Source organism: Dendrobates tinctorius, unplaced genomic scaffold, assembly GCF_039654945.1.
Source record: "Dendrobates tinctorius isolate UK_male_01 unplaced genomic scaffold, ASM3965494v1 ptg000133l, whole genome shotgun sequence".
Lineage (NCBI taxonomy): Eukaryota > Metazoa > Chordata > Amphibia > Anura > Dendrobatidae > Dendrobates > Dendrobates tinctorius.
The window spans coordinates 43,591,768-43,615,781 of NW_027361801.1; the positions used below are offsets into that span (position 1 = coordinate 43,591,768).

General features: G+C 47.6%; 1 protein-coding gene across 1 annotated transcript in view; it reads left to right on the forward strand.

Moving 5' to 3' along the window:
• Positions 1-24,014, forward strand: part of MAMLD1 (mastermind like domain containing 1) — a 297,545-nt gene that overhangs the window by 265,676 nt on the left and 7,855 nt on the right. The window contains exon 3 of the mRNA XM_073543599.1: positions 23,136-23,273. Coding sequence (XP_073399700.1) covers positions 23,136-23,273 — 138 coding nt within the window. The remainder of the gene's footprint in view (positions 1-23,135; positions 23,274-24,014) is intronic.

Here is a 24,014-nt window from a genome sequence, read left to right on the forward strand (position 1 = left end):
CTTGTTTATATTTTTTACTTCCTCAAATTTCCAGTGAATTTCCCAACTTTTTAAAACTTGTCATAATACGAGCAGCTTTTGAGAATACAAAATCGTCAATAAATCATTTGACTGAATCATAGACAATTATTTCTACTTTCTGAGAAATTTCAGCTCTGTAGCCTGCATAATTTTGAATGCAGCCCTAGACTTTGAACTGCAAGTATAATTTACAAACCTTTTGGAAGATCATTGATCATCTATAAACACACATAACACACATTTATTACCCTTTAAGTAAAATATCATTTTTACTGCCAATATTAGCCCTATACAGCTGCACGCAAATCAAAACTAAGGGCCAACAACATAGAACGCTACCTAGTAACTATATGATATAACGGAAGAAAATGGACTATCTCTAACGTTGATACTACAGTGAGAGGAACCTTTTGTCATAAAGATACAGCAACAAACGTTATATATTTGTCACACAATATGTTTCAGCTGTATAGAGCAATAGAGTGAGCCTTCATCAGGTATTTACTCTATAGAGCCAAAACGCGTTGTGTGCCTAATGAATAGCATTTGTTTCTGTACCTTCTGTCTCACGCTTCCTTTCACTGTAGCATCGTTACTAGAAATAATTTCTTCCAATGGACAACAGTACAACATTTAGCTTAGAGGTTGAGTTTAACGAATCTCCCAGTTGGACTATAATGGCTTAAAGCCCCATGATATCTCACTGTGTACAATGGAGTTGTGCACACTCATACCACATCAGGATGACTGTAATCCTTCATCATTTAGTATCCTTTTAATCAATTACTAAGATTATAGCGTCATCTCTCCGGCTGCTTACTAGAGCTGAGCGAATATGTTTGGAAATGATCGCCAAATCTGAATTTGCCATATTTGTGCCATATTGGTACCCTATTAGTACCGAATTTATGTCTGAAGATCGTTTCCGAACATATTTGCTCATTTGTACTCCCAATGACATTCGGCTATGTTCGGCGAATATTGCAAAAACCATTTTACCAGCCAAGCGTAATCCGAACCGAATATTGAAAAATTCGCTCAGCTCTACCGCTTATTTAAGTCACTGCATCCATCTATTTAATGCGTGAATCATTTTCTTTACTAGCAAGACTAGGGGTGGTGGTACACTGGACAAATATCGTGAAGTAGTGTTCCTAGTCATACTCATCTCTAGAGATGAGCAGATCACTTTGCACAACACCTTTCCACCACCCAGATCAGTGTGCTCTGGCCAGGGATAGGAGTTACATAAATTTCCTTATCCTCGAGGATCCAAGGCTAAGCTTATGAGTAGCCGGGCTGGCAAGGTTTCACCTACGCACTGCACAAACAATGTCATGACAAGGCTGTGATTGAATTGCCTCATCAGAGAACCCAACAGCTCAGGACATTTATAAAACTGCATGTCCATAGCCAGAGAGCACTGACCTACACTGTTGACCAGGGTTGTGCAAAGCTATCTGCTACCGATCACCCAAGGAATGAGCAACATACCTGGTCAGTACATCGTCCTTTGTATTTATTACAGGTCATTCCGTGGGCAATGGGAGAATGGTCAGCCTGTGAAAACAGACTATTATGCAACCGATCTGCCAACATGAGGCCAACTGGTGGTAATTTAGTCGCCTAGTGTGAACCCACCTTAATTGTCTGATATACCAGGCCAGCAGCGGGGAAATCAGATTCCCCTATGTCTGCCTTCTCAACGCAGTCGGCAAGAAACAAGCAGTCTGTATAGTGTAAAACGAGGGGGAAAATAGATAGACAGGACATTATTGCCTAAATTGCATTATTTGACAATGAAAGATGAGGAACTAGGGTGTAACAGCTTCCAATTCACAAACATAAGAGAAAGCGGGCTCCAGAGGCGGTGCGAGTGTGTGTCTGTGTGTAATATCTGTGCTGCATATGAATTTGCCTTTAATAACGAAGCCCCAGGGCACATGCTCATACCTGAAAACATTTGCAATGCTAATTGCATACAGATTAACTGGAAACATATTATGATTACAAGTGGCATAAATATAAAATTGTCATTTGATACTTCCTGAAATGTAAAGAAAGCACCGACTGATTGAAACCCGGCAAACGTCATCTTTTTTGTGGCATACCGAATTGCTGTGAAACCCTTTCAAATCTTGCCGAACATTGACCACCCAAGAAGCCCACGTCAGATCATAATTCCTGTAAATAATCTTTACATTCTGATCTGACTGCATGGACGGGTGGTGCATGATGCCTATGAGCTGTCGCTTTAAGAGGAAATTCAATTGTTTCCTTGAAAAGAAAATGAAGGAATGTGTTTCAATATCCACAAACATCTAACAATGTGATAACAAAGCTGCACTGTTAGCTGCTACTGAGCCATAAGAAATACAGCACTTCCCACTAGTGGCGATCCACTTACCTACACGTGCGGCTGCTCTTGTGAAAGAGAGCACATTCTTATAGCAGTTCATGGAAAAGCTGAGGAACAACCAATATGGCCGGAATTACAGAACCAGCATAAATGGTGCCAGGTCCATGGGTGGAGGTAACCCTCGATATTGTATGTGGTGGTGTATTTCTATACTCTGATGACCCTTGCTACTTGTAATATGCCAGGAATATGTTCCAACCTATTTGACAAATAAGACATTCAGATATCAGAGACCTCACTGTAAGAAGTGATTACCTACCACCCTACTTTGAAAAGCATAACGGCCACATCGCAAGAAAAAAAATCTAAATGTATGCAAAAGGGCAATAGGCATCCTAGATGTGTATATGCCGAAGAAACGTAATAAGATGTGTTGTGCCTTTTTTGTATGTTATATTTAGGGTGTGCATTGAATACTATACTAGATATATAATACTAGAAAAGTATTGGGACACCTACAGATTCCACCTCCAAGAGCTTTTATGACCTCCCAATCTAAAGCCATATGTATTAAAAATATCTGCTTGCACTCTTCTGGGAAGACTGTCTGCAAGAATTTGGAGATGCCTAAGAATTTTTGCCCATTTATCCAGAAGAGCATTTGTGAGACCATACATTGATGTTGGATGAGAGAGCCGGGCTCACGATCTCCATTCTAATGTTCAGTGCTATCACTCCAAACTCACCCAACTATGCCTTTACGGACCTTGTTTTGCACACTGGGGCACAGTCATAGGGAACAGAACATGGCAGTCCCCAAATCATTACATCAAAGTTGGATGCAACAATTGTCCAAAATGTTGTCAGGGCCCAGTGCCACTGACATTGTGTTTGGTGATGTAAGGCGTGTCTGTAACTTCTTGGCCATAAAACCCATGCCATGATGTTCCCAATGGGGGCATAGATCTTGTGCTGATGTCCACAGGAGGTTTAGATTCTGCAGTTATGGAGTCAGCAGAACGTTGGTTTTATGCACTACACGTCTCAGCACATGGCAACCCTTCTCTGTAACTTTATGTAGTCTCCATTTTATAGTGGAGTTTCTGTTATTCCTACATGTATGCATGTATATGCACTTGCCAATCCAGGGCAGTGGGCGAGGAGAAGCCATCGGGGACCCGCCTGTCCCAACTAGTTTATGCCGCAGAGTCATACCTGGCTGAGGTCTTACAGCCAGTGTCTGATCCATGCTGCCTATTGATTGGGCAGCATGTGTCAGGTTCATTTTAAAGGGTTAATTCAAGTACCTATCTTCAGGAGCGCACTGCTCCCTGGTCTTCTGCTACTTGGGGGGTGCTCCTGAATATTGGCAGTTTGAGCCAGAGGCACTAGCCCACACTTTCCACTCTCTGAAGCTGCTAGCAGTGGCAGCTTTGTCTCTGCAGCATGGGAGGAGCACTGGAGCATTGAAGTTGGCTGGATCCAGGGACTCGACCACCTTCAGATCAGCGCTGGCAACATGTAGAGCAAACAGGTGGCTGGTAGAGTTGAGCGATACCAGCCGATACTTGAAAATATCGGATCGGAATGGATCGGCCGATCTTAAAAAAAAGTATCAGTATCGCCGATTCCGATACCGGGAACCAATGCAAGTCAATGGGGCCAAAATATCGGAATTAAAAAAAAACCTTTCTTTCCTTGTAGGTTAATTCTACATGAAGAAAAACAACTAAGAATAATGTAGAATGTATTGTGGGAGGTGGAGGAGACATTAAAGCCATAGAGGTTTAGCCCAATCAAATGGAATAGCAGGAATTAAACTTTTTTTTTAAAGATGTTAGGAGTTACAAAGATATTGACTATGTTAGCCTCATTTATATTTTGCCAGACATGTATGTCTTCTTCTTCTTTCTTCTTTCTTCTTCTTTCTTATTCTTCTTCCTTTTTTTACCTTCTTCTTCTTCTTCTTATTCCTTTTTTTACATTCTTCTTCTTCTTCTTCCTTTTTTTACATTCTTCTACTTCCTTTTTTTACATTCTTCTTCTTCTTCCTTTTTTTACATTCTTCTTCTTATTCCTTTTTTTACATTCTTCTTCTTCCTTTTTTAAATTCTTCTACTTCCTTTTTTTACATTCTTCTTCTTCTTCTTCCTTTTCTTACATTCTTCATATTCTTCTTATTCAACAATTATTATTCTACATATTCAACTTCTTCATCTTCTTCCTATTCTTCTTCATCATATTCTTGTTTGTGTCAGGCATTCCTGTAGTTGTTATCTAGAAAAGTTAGAAGTTTACACCTTCCGTTCTGCCTGTCACAAAAGATTTACAACAGGATTTGTCCGCGTTCAGTTTGGCCTGCAGCAGCAGGCCTTTTCCAGGGGCACCACGAGGAGGAACGGACTCACCCCCATACACTGCTTAGTCTTCTTCTGCTTATAAATAAGATAATATCATTTGCTCAGAGTATTAGTCTTATGCTTAATGTTCTTCTGCTTTGTTTTTTTTATGCTTCTTTGTCTTCTCTCTCTTGTTGTTCTGCATCTTGGTGGTTGTCTTCCTGTTCTTTGTCCTCTTGAACCAGCTGACGGTACTGGCACCCGGAGGGGCAGCAGAAGGAACAAGAGCCAATGGCACTACCGAGGACCAGCTGACGGTGCTGGAACCCGGTTACTAAGCAGGAGGTACCTGTGCTACAAAGCACTACCAAGGACCAGCAGATGTTGCCGGAACTCGGATACCGAGATGGAGGCACCTAGGCCAAAGGCTCTGACGAGAACCAGCTGACGGTGCTGGAACCCGGAGGGGTAGCATAAGCTGCAAGAGCAAATGGAAATAGCGAGGACCAGCTGACAGTGCTGGCACCCGGAGGGGCAGCAGAAGGAATAAGAGCCAATGGCACAACCGAGGACCAGCTGACGGTGCTGGAACCCGGTTACTAAGCAGGAGGTACCTGTGCTACAAAGCACTACCAAGGACCAGCAGACGTTGCCGGAACTCGGATACCGAGATGGAGGCACCTAGGCCAAAGGCTCTGACGAGAACCAGCTGACGGTGCTGGAACCCGGAGGGGTAGCATAAGCTGCAAGAGCAAATGGAAATAGCGAGGACCAGCTGACAGTGCTGGCACCCGGAGGGGCAGCAGAAGGAATAAGAGCCAATGGCACAACCGAGGACCAGCTGACGGTGCTGGAACCTGGTTACTAAGCAGGAGGTACCTGTGCTACAAAGCACTACCAAGGACCAGCAGACGTTGCCGGAACTCGGATACCGAGATGGAGGCACCTAGGCCAAAGGCTCTGACGAGAACCAGCTGACGGTGCTGGAACCCGGAGGGGTATCAGAAGTTACCCCTGAAAAGCAAAGTTGGCATGCCGCAAGCTGGCCGCAGTTACCGAATCACACAGTCCTACAGGGGGTGCTTGTCCTACTGGCACTATGGAACAAGCCTTTCTTACCAGAACCCGCAGTCCACATAGGAAGCACCTAAACTGCTGGCACCCTAGCCTCGGCTAACCCAACCGCAACACGACATGGCAACTTGGGGTGGCAAACTGACATTGACACTTCCCGGAAACAGCAGGCAGGGCTGGAACCAAGCTGGGCAGGAGGGAGTACCCGTGCCAAAGTCAGTTATGAGCAGCAACTGGCGATGTTGGAGCCCAGGACAAGCACTTAGCAGGCTGAGGCCTGATGTGCTGTCAATTGGGAGGCAGCAGGACAGATTGCCATCAAAACAGCAGGGGAACAGCTGACGTTACTGAACCCCACAAACACAGGAGCTAGTGTTTTACTCTGTGAAGACGGCACTTCCGAGCAACAACTGGCTGTGTTGAAGCCCAGGGACAAGCACGGAGCAGGCTGAGGCTGCATTGAAGAAATTTTAAGATCGGTTGTAGACTACTAATTTGAACCAAGTTCCACTTAGGCCTGTGGCTTCACTGATTTTCGTATTTCCCCTGTCCTCCAACCCCGCCAGTTACAGCTCCGAAGTGGCGTCTGCACAATCCACACTTGTTCCTGTGTTACAGGTGTTCAGTCCGGTCAGTTAATCCCCTGATGTGTGTCCGGCAATGTCGCCTGCTCTGTACACATTCCCGGAATGTGTACAGAGCAGGCGACATTGCCGGACACACATCAGGGGATTAACTGACCGGACTGAACACCTGTAACACAGGAACAAGTGTGGATTGTGCAGACGCCACTTCGGAGCTGTAACTGGCAGGGTTGGAGGACAGGGGAAATACGAGAGACAGTGGAGCCACAGGCCTAATTGGAGCACGGTTAAAAATCAGTAGTGGTACGACTGTGTAGGCAGCAGGAGACTTTGCCATCTACACAGCAGGGATCAGCTGACGTTACTGAACCCCACTGAGACACGGGAGCAAGTGTCTCTTTCCGTGTGGACGGCACTTCCGAACTACAACTGGCTGTGTTGAAGCCCAGGAAATAGGAGGGTGTAGGCAGAGGCCTACTGTATTTTGAATGAGGTGACAGCAGGAGAGACTGCCATCCACAAAGCAGGGGATCAGCTGACGTTACTGAACCCCACTGAGACACGGGAGCAAGTATCTCTTTCCGTGTGGACGGCACTTCCGAACTACAACTGGCTGTGTTGAAGCCCAGGAAATAGGAGGGTGTAGGCAGAGGCCTACTGTATTTTGAATGAGGTGACAGCAGGAGAGACTGCCATCCACACAGCAGGGGATCAGCTGACGTTATTGAACCCCACAGAGACACGGGAGCAAGTATCTCTTTCCGTGTGGACGGCACTTCCGAACTACAACTGGCTGTGTTGAAGCCCAGGAAATAGGAGGGTGTAGGCAGAGGCCTACTGTATTTTGAATGAGGTGACAGCACGAGAGACTGCCATCCACACAGCAGGGGATCAGCTGACGTTACTGAACCCCACTGAGACACGGGAGCAAGTATCTCTTTCCGTGTGGACGGCACTTCCGAACTACAACTGGCTGTGTTGAAGCCCAGGAAATAGGAGGGTGTAGGCAGAGGCCTACTGTATTTTGAATGAGGTGACAGCAGGAGAGACTGCCATCCACAAAGCAGGGGATCAGCTGACGTTACTGAACCCCACTGAGACACGGGAGCAAGTATCTCTTTCCGTGTGGACGGCACTTCCGAACTACAACTGGCTGTGTTGAAGCCCAGGAAATAGGAGGGTGTAGGCAGAGGCCTACTGTATTTTGAATGAGGTGACAGCAGGAGAGACTGCCATCCACACAGCAGGGGATCAGCTGACGTTACTGAACCCCACAGAGACATGGGAGCAAGTATCTCTTTCCGTGTGGACGGCACTTCCGAACTACAACTGGCTGTGTTGAAGCCCAGGAAATAGGAGGGTGTAGGCAGAGGCCTACTGTATTTTGAATGAGGTGACAGCAGGAGAGTCTGCCATCCACACAGCAGGGGATCAGCTGACATTACTGAACCCCACTGAGACACGGGAGCAAGTATCTCTTTCCGTGTGGACGGCACTTCCGAACTACAACTGGCTGTGTTGAAGCCCAGGAAATAGGAGGGTGTAGGCAGAGGCCTACTGTATTTTGAATGAGGTGACAGCAGGAGAGACTGCCATCCACACAGCAGGGGATCAGCTGACATTACTGAACCCCACTGAGACACGGGAGCAAGTATCTCTTTCCGTGTGGACGGCACTTCCGAACTACAACTGGCTGTGTTGAAGCCCAGGAAATAGGAGGGTGTAGGCAGAGGCCTACTGTATTTTGAATGAGGTGACAGCAGGAGAGACTGCCATCCACACAGCAGGGGATCAGCTGACATTACTGAACCCCACTGAGACACGGGAGCAAGTATCTCTTTCCGTGTGGACGGCACTTCCGAACTACAACTGGCTGTGTTGAAGCCCAGGAAATAGGAGGGTGTAGGCAGAGGCCTACTGTATTTTGAATGAGGTGACAGCAGGAGAGACTGCCATCCACACAGCAGGGGATCAGCTGACATTACTGAACCCCACTGAGACACGGGAGCAAGTATCTCTTTCCGTGTGGACGGCACTTCCGAACTACAACTGGCTGTGTTGAAGCCCAGGAAATAGGAGGGTGTAGGCAGAGGCCTACTGTATTTTGAATGAGGTGACAGCAGGAGAGACTGCCATCCACACAGCAGGGGATCAGCTGACATTACTGAACCCCACTGAGACACGGGAGCAAGTATCTCTTTCCGTGTGGACGGCACTTCCGAACTACAACTGGCTGTGTTGAAGCCCAGGAAATAGGAGGGTGTAGGCAGAGGCCTACTGTATTTTGAATGAGGTGACAGCAGGAGAGACTGCCATCCACACAGCAGGGGATCAGCTGACATTACTGAACCCCACTGAGACACGGGAGCAAGTATCTCTTTCCGTGTGGACGGCACTTCCGAACTACAACTGGCTGTGTTGAAGCCCAGGAAATAGGAGGGTGTAGGCAGAGGCCTACTGTATTTTGAATGAGGTGACAGCAGGAGAGACTGCCATCCACACAGCAGGGGATCAGCTGACATTACTGAACCCCACTGAGACACGGGAGCAAGTATCTCTTTCCGTGTGGCGGCACTTCCGAACTACAACTGGCTGTGTTGAAGCCCAGGAAATAGGAGGGTGTAGGCAGAGGCCTACTGTATTTTGAATGAGGTGACAGCAGGAGAGACTGCCATCCACACAGCAGGGGATCAGCTGACATTACTGAACCCCACTGAGACACGGGAGCAAGTATCTCTTTCCGTGTGGACGGCACTTCCGAACTACAACTGGCTGTGTTGAAGCCCAGGAAATAGGAGGGTGTAGGCAGAGGCCTACTGTATTTTGAATGAGGTGACAGCAGGAGAGACTGCCATCCACACAGCAGGGGATCAGCTGACGTTACTGAACCCCACTGAGACACGGGAGCAAGTATCTCTTTCCGTGTGGACGGCACTTCCGAACTACAACTGGCTGTGTTGAAGCCCAGGAAATAGGAGGGTGTAGGCAGAGGCCTACTGTATTTTGAATGAGGTGACAGCAGGAGAGACTGCCATCCACACAGCAGGGGATCAGCTGACGTTACTGAACCCCACTGAGACACGGGAACAAGTATCTCTTTCCGTGTGGACGGCACTTCCGAACTACAACTGGCTGTGTTGAAGCCCAGGAAATAGGAGGGTGTAGGCAGAGGCCTACTGTATTTTGAATGAGGTGACAGCAGGAGAGACTGCCATCCACAAAGCAGGGGATCAGCTGACGTTACTGAACCCCACTGAGACACGGGAGCAAGTATCTCTTTCCGTGTGGACGGCACTTCCGAGCTACAACTGGCTGTGTTGAAGCCCAGGAAATAGGAGGGTGTAGGCAGAGGCCTACTGTATTTTGAATGAGGTGACAGCAGGAGAGACTGCCATCCACACAGCAGGGGATCAGCTGACATTACTGAACCCCACTGAGACACGGGAGCAATTATCTCTTTCCGTGTGGACGGCACTTCCGAACTACAACTGGCTGTGTTGAAGCCCAGGAAATAGGAGGGTGTAGGCAGAGGCCTACTGTATTTTGAATGAGGTGACAGCAGGAGAGACTGCCATCCACACAGCAGGGGATCAGCTGACATTACTGAACCCCACTGAGACACGGGAGCAAGTATCTCTTTCCGTGTGGACGGCACTTCCGAACTACAACTGGCTGTGTTGAAGCCCAGGAAATAGGAGGGTGTAGGCAGAGGCCTACTGTATTTTGAATTAGGTGACAGCAGGAGAGACTGCCATCCACAAAGCAGGGGATCAGCTGACGTTACTGAACCCCACTGAGACACGGGAGCAAGTATCTCTTTCCGTGTGGACGGCACTTCCGAGCTACAACTGGCTGAGTTGAAGCCCAGGAAATAGGAGGGTGTAGGCAGAGGCCTACTGTCTTTGGAATGCGGAGACAGCAGGAGAGACTGCCATCTCCACAGCAGGGGATCAGCTGGCAATGATGAACCCCACTAACACTTGAACGAATGTGTTTGGCTCTGTGGAGACGACACTTCTGAACACCAACTGACGCTGTTGGAGCCCAGGATTAGGCGTGGAGCAGGCTGGGGCCTACTGGATTTTGGCAGGTGAAGGCAGCAGGAGACTTGCCATCTCCACAGCAGGGGAACAGCTGGCAGTGCTGAACCCCACTAACACTCTAACGAATGTGTTTGGCTCTGTGGAGACGACACTTCTGAACACCAACTGACGCTGTTGGAGCCCAGGATTAGGCGAGGAGCAGGCTGGGGCCTACTGGATTTTAGCAGGTGAAGGCAGCAGGAGACTTGCCATCTCCACAGCAGGGGAACAGCTGGCAGTGCTGAAACCCACTAACACTCTAACGAATGTGTTTGGCTCTGTGGAGACGACACTTCTGAACACCAACTGACGCTGTTGGAGCCCAGGATTAGGCGAGGAGCAGGCTGGGGCCTACTGGATTTTGGCAGGTGAAGGCAGCAGGAGACTTGCCATCTCCACAGCAGGGGAACAGCTGGCAGTGCTGAAACCCACTAACACTTGAACGAATGTGTTTGGCTCTGTGGAGACGACACTTCTGAACACCAACTGACGCTGTTGGAGCCCAGGATTAGGCGAGGAGCAGGCTGGGGCCTACTGGATTTTGGCATGTGAAGGCAGCAGGAGACTTGCCATCTCCACAGCAGGGGAACAGCTGGCAGTGCTGAACCCCACTAACACTCTAACGAATGTGTTTGGCTCTGTGGAGACGACACTTCTGAACACCAACTGACGCTGTTGGAGCCCAGGATTACGCATGCCGCATGCAGAGGCCAATGGGCAGCGGTTTTTATGGAGGTTGTGGACTACTACTGATTCTAACCATGCTCCACTTAGGCCTCTGGCTCCACTGTCTCTACTATTTACCCTGGCCTCCAACCCCGCCAGCTACATCTCTGAAGTGGCGTCAGCACAATCTACACTTGTTCCTGTGTTACTGGTGCTCAGTCCCGTCAGTTGATCCCCTGATGTTTGTCCGGCAAGTTCGCCAGCTCTGTCCTCATTCCCACTACTGGTTATGGGAATGTGGACAGAGCAGGAGACCTTGCCGGACACACATCAGGGGATAAACTGATGGGACTGAGCCACAGGAACACAGGAACAAGTGTAGATTGTGCTGACGCCACTTCAGAGATGTAGATGGCGGGGTTGGAGGTCAGGAGAAATAGTAGAGACAGTGGAGCCAGAGACCTAAGTTGGGCACGGTTAAAAATCAGTAGTGGTTTGAATGTTGATGGAGCTGGTGACTTTGCCGTCCACACAGCAGGGGATCAGCTGGCATTACTGAACCCCACTAACACAGGAGCTAGTGTGTTTCTCTGTGCAGACGACACATCTGAGCGACAACTGGCTGTGTTGAAGCAAAGGGATTATAGTTCAGGTGGTAGAAAAATGAACACACCAGCAGACCTGGATACAGTTGCCAACCACTAATTTAGTCTGTAAGAGGAATGGCAAAGTCTTTGGAGATCCAGGCCTTGTTCATTTTCAGAAAAGTCAGCCGGTCAACATTATCGGAAGATAGTCGCGTGCGACGGTCTGTTAGTACACCACCTGCGGCACTAAAGACACGTTTCGATAATACACTGGCAGCAGGGCAAGCCAGCACCTCCAATGCATACTGGCTAAGCTCTGGCCATGTATCCAGCTTAGAGACCCAAAACTTGAAGGGGGAAGAGCCATCTGGGAGTACAGCGACAGGGCAAGACATGTAGTCTGACACCATCTGACGGAAGCGTTGCCTCCTGCTGACTCGAGGCGTCGCTGATGGTGTAGACAATTGTGGTGGACACACAAAACTTTGCCACATTTGGGCCATAGTGGTCTTGCCTTGTGCTGCGGCGCTGCCTCTGCTCCCTCTTTGTGCAGAGTTTCCTCCACTGCCTCGACGCACAGAGCTGCTTTGTAAAGCACTAGCAACAATGCTGTCGGGTGGAATGGAAAACATTATGGACTGCACCAGTGACTCTTCGTACTCCCGCATTTTACGCTCCCGGTTCAACGTTGGTATGAGCCTTTGTACGCTGTCCCGGTAGCGAGGATCTAGGAGGGTGTACACCCAATAATCAGCCGAGACGAGAATGTGGGCGATGCGGCGGTCGTTTCTCAGGCACTGCAGCATGAAATCAACCATGTGCTGCAGACTCCCAACTGCCAAAGAACCGCTGTCCCCTGTTTGAGGCGTGACCTCGGCCTGCTCTGCATCACCCCACCCTCGCTGTACATACTGAGTAGAGGTTTGTGTACCTCCCTCCTCTGGAGAGATGTCTTCCTCCTCCATCGACTCCTCCTCATCCTCCTCACAAAGTGTCCCCTGCCTAGGCCTTTGTGAGGAAACACGTAGCGCAGACTGTCCAGAAGCAGATGGCACTTGGGACTCCTCATCCTCCACCTCTTCTGAAACCTCATCCCTTAGTGCTTGCAGTGTTTGTTGAAGCAGGCAGATAAGGGGGACAGTCATGCTGACTAGTGCATCATCTGCACTCGCCATCCGCGTGGATTCATCGAAGGCACGCAAAACGAGGCAGATGTCCTTCATAGAGGCCCACTCAATGGTGCTGAAGTGTGAACGGCGCACAGTGCGACTTGTTTGCGCCTGATGCAGCTGGTACTCCATGACTGCTGCCTGCTGCTCACACAACCGCTCCAACATATGTAACGTTGAATTCCACCGGGTGGGTAGGTCACATATGATGCGATGTTCCGGAAGGCCAAATCGTCGCTGCAGAGCAGCGAGGCGCGATCTTGCCGTGCTGGAACGTCGCAAGTGAGCGCACTCTATGCGGACCTTGTGCAACAGTGCAGCAAGATCCGGATAGTCCCTCAGAAAGCTCTGCACGACCAAGTTAAGAACATGTGCCAGACATGGGATGTGTGTGAGATTGCCTAGGCCAAGAGCTGCCACCAGATTTCGGCCATTGTCACACACTACCAAGCCCGGCTGGAGATTCGCTGGCCCAAACCACACATCGCTCTCCAGCTTGATAGCATTCCAGAGCTCCTGCGCTGTGTGGCTTCGATTCCCCAAAGAAATTAATTTGAGTACAGCCTGTTGACGTTTGGCCACGGCTGTGCTCATATCGGTCGTAACAGGCTCCTGCTCTGCTGTTTCTGAGGAACTTGAGTAGGAGGAGGAGTCTATGTGTACAGACTGGAGTCCTGCAATCCGTGGCGTTGGAAGAACACGTACAGCGCCACTCTCCAGATCCGTACCCGGCTCCACAACATTGACCCAGTGGGCAGTGAGGGAAAGGTATCATCCCTGTCCATGGTTACTGGTCCACGCATCGGTGGTCAGGTGGACCTTGCTACTAACGGCGTTTAGTAGCGCATGTTTTATTTTGCCCTCAACATGTTTCTGCAGGGCAGGGACGGCTCGCCTGCTGAAATAAAAGCGGCTGGGCACGTTGTATTGGGGGACTGCCAATGCCATTAAGTCCCGGAAGGTGTCAGTGTCCACCAGCCTGAATGACAGCATTTCAACTGCCAGAAGTTTGGCAATGCCAGCATTCAGAGACTGTGCTCGGGGATGGTTTGCCGAGTAAGGGCGCCTTTTATCCCATGCCTGTGCTACCGATGGCTGTGATGGATGGGAACGTGCTGCTATGGGTGTAATCTGACAGGGTCTCCGGACAACAGTGGCAGAGGTTCTTCCTTGGCGATCCTGTGAGGAAGCCGAACCAGCAGTGTGTGAGCTGGAGGAAGAGGGCCCAACACGAACTGAAGAGGTGGTAGGTGGTGCTGTACGTTGGCCTACGTCTTCAGGGTGTCTCTGCAACTCCAACTCGTGCTTGGTGCGCACATGTTTCCACATATTTGTGGTATTGAGGTTGCTGACATTTCTCCCTCTTTTGACTCTCTGATGACACAGCTTGCATTTGACAAAGCAAATGTCATCTGCAACTGTGTCAAAAAAGGACCACGCACTGCAACTCTTGTGAGCGCCCGGTTTGCCTTTGGAAGGAGGAATGCTCCTAACGGGTGCCGAAGTGAAGGGTACTGGCAACCAAGTCTTCCCCCTCCCTCTGCCTCCTGTTTTGGCCGGTAGGGGAATCTCTTCCTCCGAGCTGCTCCCACCACCTTCCTGTTGCTCACGCCATGATGGGTCAAGGACCTCATCATCTTCCCTCCCCTCTTCAAACAGCTGCTTCTCCGGGGTTGTCTCGCCAGCACCGTACGCACCAGAAAGTGGCAACTGAGTCTCGTCATCATCTGATGCGTACTGAGGTGTGCTGACCATAGGCACTGGCCCACTCGCCTCTTCAGATTCAGAGGGACAAAGAAGTTGCGCATCACTGCATACTCCCTCTTCTTCACATTCAGGAATGCTGCTTGGCTGGCCCCCTCTTTCCAAGCCAACAGATTCCGAGAACAGAAGTAGAGACTGTGATGGCTCCTGTCCATGTCTCTCTGACTGCCTGGGCACTTTGGCAGGTGGTGAAGAGACAGATGGTTGCTCTTCGGTGCTCTGACCCTGAGAGGATGCGGAAGTAATTGAAGTCGATGCGTTAGCTGCCATCCATCCGACAACGGCTTCAATTTGTTCCTCCCGCAGCAGTGGGGTACGTTGAGGTCCTACAAAGCTGCGCATAAAGGACTGTTGCCTGCTAAAACTGGGGGATGCTGATCCACTGGTGCCCGCAGCAGGCCCAGAATCCCCACGTCCTCTACCTGTAGAATCCCCACGTCCTCTCCCTGCAGAATCCCCACGTCCTCTCCCTGCTGAAACTCCACGCCCACGCCCACACGCCTTACTCCCTGCCTTCTTCATCTTGCAAGACTGCTTAAGATAGGCAAAAAAGTACAAAGGGGGGCCTTAGTGTGCTTATTCCTGAACAGCTGGTTACAGGTACAAGAAACACTAATTTTATGAAGTGTGTGTGTGTGGACTAGACTTTAATAGGAGCTGATGTGGCCTACACAAGTTCCAAATGTAGTGTTTGGTGAACTTTTTTTGTGGTTTCTTTGTTGGAAACAAACTCAAAGTATGTGAACAAAGAATTGAAACTGATAGTATCACCAACTTTTTGGAGCTATTACAATGCAGGCAGGTAACCTACAATGCAAAAGATGAGGCTCCAAAAAAATTGGGTAATACTAATCTGGCTGCGCCGGCAGGGCACAAGCCAGAAAAAAAGGCTCCTCTATCTACTCCTATATAGTGTTTGCAACCAACCAATGTTGATGGATACGGATGGATGCACACTAATAGGAGAAGAAAAAATGAGCTGCACTCAAAGACAAATATGTGTGAGGCAGTGACGCACGTTGAGCGTCCTACAACCAGACGTAGCTGCAGGACACTCTACTCAGCGTGAGCTGCACTCACACACAGTCAGAGGCCTCTCAGACAGCCGTCAACAGTGCAGCTAAGTGGGCACTGGCACTGACAGGCTGCAGAAAGGCTCCGCTGTGTACTCCTATATAGTGTTTGCAACCACCGTAGATGGAGACGGATGGATGCACACTAATAGAAGAAAAAATGAGCTGCACTCAAATAAAAATATGTGTGAGGCACTGACGCACGCTGAGCGTCCTACAGCCAGACGTAGCTGCAGGACACACTACTCAGCGTGAGCTGCACTCACACACAGTCAGAGACCTCTCAGACAGCCGTGAACAGTGCAGCAAAGTGGACACTAGCACTGAAAGGCTGCAGAAAGGCTCCGCTGTCTACTACTAGTGTTTGCAACCAACGTATATGGATACGGATGGAAGCACACTAGATTGAAATTATGTAAAAAATGCAGCTCAAAAAATAAAAGATGTATGAGGCAGCAGTGATCACACTGGGTGGCCTACAGCCTGACGTGGCTGCAGGACCCACTCCACAGCGTGAGCTGCACTCACACAGCCCTTGCAGACAGCTGTGAACACTGCTGCTAGGGCAAAGAAGGCTACAGTGGTGGTTTATGTAGCCTGGGTAAAGCACTAGATGTTTGGTGGAATCGCTATTTCTAACTGTCCCTCACAGTCTTCTACAGCAGCCTGTCCCTAACTGAATTCACAGCAGAGTGACCAGAAATGGCGGCTGCAGTGGCTTTTATAGTGCATCATGACATCATTTCAGCAGCCAATCACAGCCATGCCAATAGTTAACATGCCTACATGCCTAACAGGATGTGCCCACACTTCGGAGGATTCCCATTGGCTTAATCAAAGCAAGCAGGCTCATAGCATGATGGGAACTTCCGATTCCGATTCCGATTCCAGAATCCGATATGACAAAAGTATCGGAACTAAGTATCGGAATTCCGATACCGCTAATATCGGCCGATACCCGATACTTGCGGTATCGGAATGCTCAACACTAGTGGCTGGTAACCTTGGTTGTGAACAGTGCATTATGGAATTAAAAATCCCTTTGTTCCTAAGAACTGAAAAGGTTTTTAATTATGGGGTAAAATGAAAAGTTGCTTGATTTTACAAGAGCTTCTTCAATTTTAAGGGCCTGTCACACTAAGCGATATCGCTAGCAATATCGCTATAACGTCACAGGTTTTGTGACGTTATAGCGATATCACTACATGTGATACTTAACTCCGACCTGCTCCCCCGCTGGTTATCGCTGATCGCGCGAGAACGTTTCTCGTCGTCAGCTTCCTGCGGAGAGACGAGCGTGGACGCGGGCGGGAGGACGTCAGGATCGCCTCGTCTGACAGGTAAGTAGCGACCCCCGTCCTCTGCGATGTCGCTGGTGAGATCTGCCTGTTTGGCAGCTCACTAGCAACCACTTAGCGATGCACCAGCGATCCTGACCGCGTCATATCGCTGGTCAGGATCGCTGGTGCATCGCTAAGTGTGACAGTACCTTTACCCATCTAATAAAATTAGGCAATCCCTGTAAAGGCCCCGTCACACACTGACGCATCAGCGATCACTCCAGCGAGATCGCTGTGTGTGACGGAGATCAGCGACCGGCCCCCCCGCCGGTTATCGCTGATCGTGCTCGATCGGCCAGGGCCATTTTTCGATCGCTGGTCTCCCGCTGCCAAGCACGCATCGCAAGAGACCAGCGATCAGCAACCCTGAACTTTGGTTTCTAATGTAAACATCGGGTATCCAGGAGCCACTCACCAGCGATCAGCCTAACGATGTCCCAGCGATCCCATCATGTCGGATCGTTGGGACATCGTTATGTGTAATGGGGCCTTAAGAGAGAGAACCTTCTGTGATAACATGGTGTGAGCTGAGCCAAGATAACTTTTAAGACATCACTACATCTGTGTTGATTGAACTGAATGACAAGCCTGAATATAGTTAATTACTAATTATCCACAGGTTTATCCATATAGTGTACCTCATATTCCAAAGCTCTTTACAGACATTATCATCACTGTCCCCATTGGGGCTCACAATCCAGATTCCCAATCAGTATGTCTTTGAAGTGTGGGAGGAAACTCACACAAACACAGGGAGAACATACAAACTCCTTGCAGATGTTGTCTTTGGTAGGATTTGAACCCAGGACCCCAGCACTGCAAGGCTGCAGTTCTAGCAACTGAGCCACCATTGCAAGTACAGTGTTTCAATATGCCCAAAGCTCTTTTTTTTTATCACGGAGAACATACAAACTCCTTGCCCTAATAATATCTCAATGACCATTCCGAATTTCCCCAATGATACCTCAATTAATGTGTAATAGCAGCCTTGTTTGTCGTCACCTTGAAAGATTTTTGCGGAATCGGACAATTTATGGACTCTTAAGTGAATTATCATTTTATCCCATGAAGCTAATAGGGCATAGACATGTACAGTGATGTAAGGAGGAGAAGAGGATCTTATATTGATTGTTTGATCATATGGTTAACAAATCCAGATGTCATCTAGCAGGGCAGCATACACTGAGATCTATATACAGTATACACATAGGGGAGCCGACTTTTGGAAGATGTCAAACCTCCATTCATAAGTGTCAGTGAAGGAAGGGAGGGCGGACTGCCTGGGTTAGCTGCCTACATCTCAGGGGTGAACACAATGATGCTATGTCACCCATTGTTGTGACTAGTAATAGCCGTAAGCAAAACATCAGAAAGGATCTTAGTATGTGAAACTTGCATGCAACAAGCGGCACCTAGGGGAAGGAAAAAAGCAAGACGGCGGTAAGGCTCGTGGTGTTAGAAGCACTGCGGCCTCTTTCATGTAAAGAATATACAAACTGGATCCGTTCTTTTTTTTTTTCAAAATATTCCCCCAGAGGTGATCCATATTATTCAAAGCTTACCAGTAAGTGTGGGATAATAGATAGCTTGTGACACAGAGGCAGCCAGCCAGCTGGAGATCTACGATGCTGCACTGTTTGCACTCACTGCTTATATTTTAAGGTGCTTTGTTAAGCAACAATGGAGGGGCGACGGTATTCACCTAGTGACACATTGAGAAATAAAGTGATTTTAGCAGCACCAAGTACCTGGCGGGGAATTCTGTCTTTCCAAGGTACATACAAAATAGTGATTTTTCAGTGGTTGACTTTGAATTGCTCTGACAGGCATCACGATGGGATTGTTATACTTCGTGGATTGCAAAAAGCAGCATTACATGGCTATAAAAAGCACGTTATTTTAGTATTGCATAGTGATTTCATTCAGAGGCTTTTCTAACCACATTTCTGGAATGGCGTTCAGATCTGCTCGTCTATATGAATGGGTTTCCAGTAAATGAGGTCATGAAGTGATGTAAATTCACTATACAATATGTAACATCTATGCCGGTTCCTGTCCCCATTGCTCCTGTTTTCTCGGCACCTCTGCTGCGGGGGATGCGTGACAGCATCGGTTCTGTTCAATTCCTGGGACTTTTGGTGCCGCTAGATCAGGGAGCTATGGGGTTATTTGCCTGATTTTTTGATTACTCCTATTTGGTAGCCTTGGTCAGAGATGTCTGCTATTTAACTCCCTGGGGCTCTGACTTCCACTGCCAATTAGTTTTGCTACCTGACTTGTACCCTGGTCCTTGCTTCCACCAGTTTCCTGAGTCCTCCTGTTTTATGACCTCGGTAGGAAGTTTGACCATCCTCTTGTCTTACAATTCTATTCTTGATGTGACCTCTTTGCTCTGACCCCGCTTGGTGACCCATCCTGCCTCTGTTTTGCTCCTTTAGATAGCAGCCCTTCCGTGGAAGTAATCTACTGTACTCTGTTGTAAGACCAGATCCCTGTATAGGGGATAAATGGCGAAGGTCGGGGTTCTTCAGGAATCTGTCAGATGGAGTGGCTTGTACCAAGTCTGTCCGGGGCAGCCTATTTGAGTCTGTGGTCTCTTACAGTCGTGACATTATAGAAAAGCAATATGGACCCAAATATCCACATCCAAATATTATGCATTGATCTATTGTGGACAAGCAAAATCTACAAAACTGAACACTAGGTTCTAACTTAACATTTGACCAGCCCACTACCACGTCACAGCGAACCTCTCAGTGGGTCCCTAACTTGTTAGGAGTAGCATTGTATGACGAACACTACCGCCACAACACCATGCCACCATAGGGAGCTTCCCAGGAGGACCACAACACCCATGCTGCCAAGCAAAGCCCCCATGACTTTCATTTGTTCCCTACATTTCTGGTATAATGACGTAGATTAAATATTCTACGATTGCATTGTCCTTGTCTTTTCTATTGCACAAGTCCAATGCTAGATCAGAGGAAAATGAGCAAATCGTATTTCAACTCATATTTCACTTCTGGACACAAAAAAATGGAGTCCTGTATTATTAACCAAATAAAAATATCATACTGCATCTCAATGCTACCGTACAGTGCCAAATGTTCACTTTAGGGCTAGTTTCACACTAGCGTTTATGAGCGCAGCGACGGCCTGCGCACGGCCGCCGCTAAGCCCCGCCCCCTGCCGCGCCCAGCCCGTAGCTCCGCCCACCGGCGCATGACGCTGCATGCGCCCTGCGTCCCCTATCTTTATCACAGGGGGCGCAGGCCGTGCGTAGTATGCATTTGGCGGCGCATGCGCCTTTTTGACGGTGCGCCGACGCAACCAAACTGCAGCAGGTCAAAAGGACGCATGCGCCGCCAAACGCATATTGCGCACGGCCTGCGCCCCCTGTGATAAGGATAGGGGACGCAGGGCGCATGCAGCGTCATGCGCCGGTGGGCGGAGCTACCGGCGGGGGCACGGCAGGGGGCGGGTTTTAGCGGCGGCCGTGCGCAGGCCGTCGCTGCGCTCATAAACGCTAGTGTGAAACTAGCCTTAGATATATATTTTTAGTGATCCGTAGGAAAATTTTGTGTATAATGTCAAATCGCTGATGCTGATGATTCTGTTAAAACGTGTAAAAAGAATAGACGTGCTACCAGTGCTGACCACTAGATGTCATCCCATTTCAAAGACATATGAGTTAATTTGTATGTTATATTGGTTAGTATTAGCATTTATAGGATACAATGTATAGATTTATTGCTCATGAGAACTAATATTTTTCTTTGTAAATGACCCAGCTAACTTTTACCTAAAATGTAGCTCATATAGGGAAATGTCTGTCTGAGAATAATAATAATAATAATAATAATAATAATAATTAATTTTATTTCTATAGCACCAACATACTCCACAGGATTCTGTATGAAAAAAAGTTCCAATAATTTCTATATCTTATATGGGATTCCAAAATATTACTGCAAATACCAAATAGAAAATTACTCCCTCCGTGTACAGTGGGCCACAGACTTCCTCCAGGCTTGTGCTGCCTCCTGGTTTCTGCACTGCAGCCCGGTTGTTACAGCACATACCGCCTGGGTTTTTTTTCTAGGAGTTTATCTGTTGATAACACTGAAGTCGAAACTAAAGATGCTAAGCCTAGATGTATACATACAGGAAATTATTGTTTTGCTAACACAGCACCTTAATCACAGAATACAGTGGGATTTAAAGGGATGCTGCAGAATACTCTGCAATAAAGAAATTCCTTGAGACGGATAAATCATTTTTCCAATATTCCCTTTGAATCCATACACAGCATTTCCTTGTGGGTTTTTAGGCTTATTATCTGTTGTTAGGCTCTGATTTCAGGAAGCCTGGTGAAAACTGCTGTTTTTTTTTTTCGCATTGCATTTATTTGCCATTCAATATATATTTCTGCTGTAAGAATGGCGCAGCGAACAACTGTAGAAATGAGCTATTAAGACGTAAAAAATGTGGTTCCGCCACGTAATAAATGGCCAAGTGGCACGCGTCTTCTTAAGTGAATCCAGCCTTAATGGGAATATTTCAGCAGATTTTTGCTATGTAATCTGAAGACAGCATGAGGGCAGGGACAGAATTCAGTGATGTGTCACTTATTAAGCTGTGTGCTGATATTTGCAATGAATGTTTTATCACCAGGACATTATCACTGCCCAGACTACAGTTCTTGTGAGCCCTAGTCCGATCACACCCACTCTTGTAAGCAGCTCACTGTCTATACCCAATGTGCACAGAGATCCTGGTGTGGGCGAGAGAGCAGCATTTCCGAGCTCTGCTATGTCTAAAAATTCTGATTGAGTCACAACTGTTGCACCCAGTAAACTTGAGTGATACATCACTGGAAACAGAGTCTCTTTTCTTACATTATGCTGCTCTCAGATGATGTATCAAAAACCTGGGGACCGATTCCCTTTAAGGATACACATCAATATAATGTGTAGGGGGAGTCTGGGTGAGCGCACATTTGTATCCAATGAAAATCCTCAATGAATTGATGACCTTATCTATTCAAAGGAAATCAAATTTACTGCAAATTAAACAAAAAAATGGATTTGCCAGAATACTTTTTTTTGTTGGTTCCAATACACTCGAATCCAGCAAAGGATGACGGCTAGCTATTTATGGAGCTGGGAAGGGGTTAATAAAAAAAAATACTAGACTATGATTACCCCTCACCTGTCCTTAGTAGCCAACTGGTCCTTCAGCGCTGACTCCTAGTCTTACAGCATGTTCCGCAGTGACTAAGCTGCTCCCATGTTATTGACATCTATGACGTAAAGGCAAGCTAGTAAGTGGGGATGTGCAGGAAACCTACGAGTCACCATTGAAGAACCAGAGGGGAGAGCGGCTGACGGGCAGGTGTGAGCTCTTGCAGCAGGACACAGAAAGTATAATATTGAACTTTTTTAACCCTTCCAAGCCCTCCTTTGCTAAGCTTTGGGTTCTAGAGGTCTCTCAGCGCATATTAAAGGTGACCTGTCATGTCCTCAAACGCCTTTAACTTTCAGATATTGGGTTAACTTTTGGTTTAATAGTGATCTAAGGCCGTCTTTATGCCACACTGAATGACCGACTGCCAGGAGGTAGTGAACTTTATTCCTCCGGCCAGCTTGTGATTGTCAGTCATAGAGGTGCCACCGATGCGGCTTCGGTCACGGCTCAGTACATAGACATTTCTCAGGTCCCCTCTAGGGGGCAGGCTAGCAGCCCACAAGCATGAGTTCAGCTTTCCAATACCGACTTGTACTTAAAGCAAATGTAACTATCTTGGTGATCGGTCCCCTTAAATAATGAGCGCCATCTTTATTACTGCGATGCTGTAATACTGCATAGCCAAAAATATTCTCATCATATTCTGAGAAATACATTAATCCATTGTTCTTCAAAACAAAATAAGGAAATCTGGGAGAAATTTGCTTGAAAGGACCTTAAATGATATGAATGCTGCAAAATATGGTTAAATTCCAGTTTAGTAATCATTCTCATCTGATTTATTGTTTCTGTTTTTTTCAATTTTTTTTTGCTTCTTTATTTTTTGGCAGGATCCAAATGTTGGAATTGTTCCCAGAATGCAAGAACCAGGCTCCATACCAAGTGCCGGCCCAGGGCCTGCGCCTCTCACGGCTAATGGCTACATACGCAACGCAATCTTGAAGGAGCAAATAATGAGGCGGCAGCAGGTTTGTCAAAAATCATTTCTTTATTTCTCACCTGGATAGAACTTGTTTAATAGAATGTTTTTGGAAATGTACCTTGCAGCCTAAGGCCTGTACGCAGGTTGTATCTTACTACTGAAAAAATAAGAATGGTGCGAATCATCTGATAAAAGAACAACACAGCTTTGCTTTATGGATCATTCAGATAAATCTGTCACCCAGTTTTTACTACCCCATCTGAGAGCAGCATGATGTAGAGGCAGAGACCCTGATTCCAACGATGTATCACTTACTAGTCTCTGTGCTCCTGTTTTAACAAAATCTCTGCAGATCTAGCAGTTCTCTGAATGCTGAGCTGTCTATAACCCCGCCCACACCACTGATTGGCTGCTTTCTGTGTACACTGTGCATAGACAGAAAGCTGTCAATCAATGGTGGCAGCGGAGTTTCACAGACATCAGGAATACAGATGACTAAATGACGGCAGATTGACTAATCCTCTAGTGATAATCAACCGCTGATAAATCAGTGATTGTATCTAAACTACAGCAAGCAGCCCAGTAAGTGACACATCTCTGGAATCTGGGTTTATGTCTCTGCTACTCTCTCATAAGGTGTGAAAAACCTAGTTTTTCCTCCTATTTTTCCAAGAGCCATAACTTTTTTTGAAGATAAGGCCTTATGAGGGCTTATTCTTTTGTAGTGCCATCTATAAAACTGGGCTCAGAGGAAATGAGGGTCTGGATTTGCTAATTCTGCACTCCC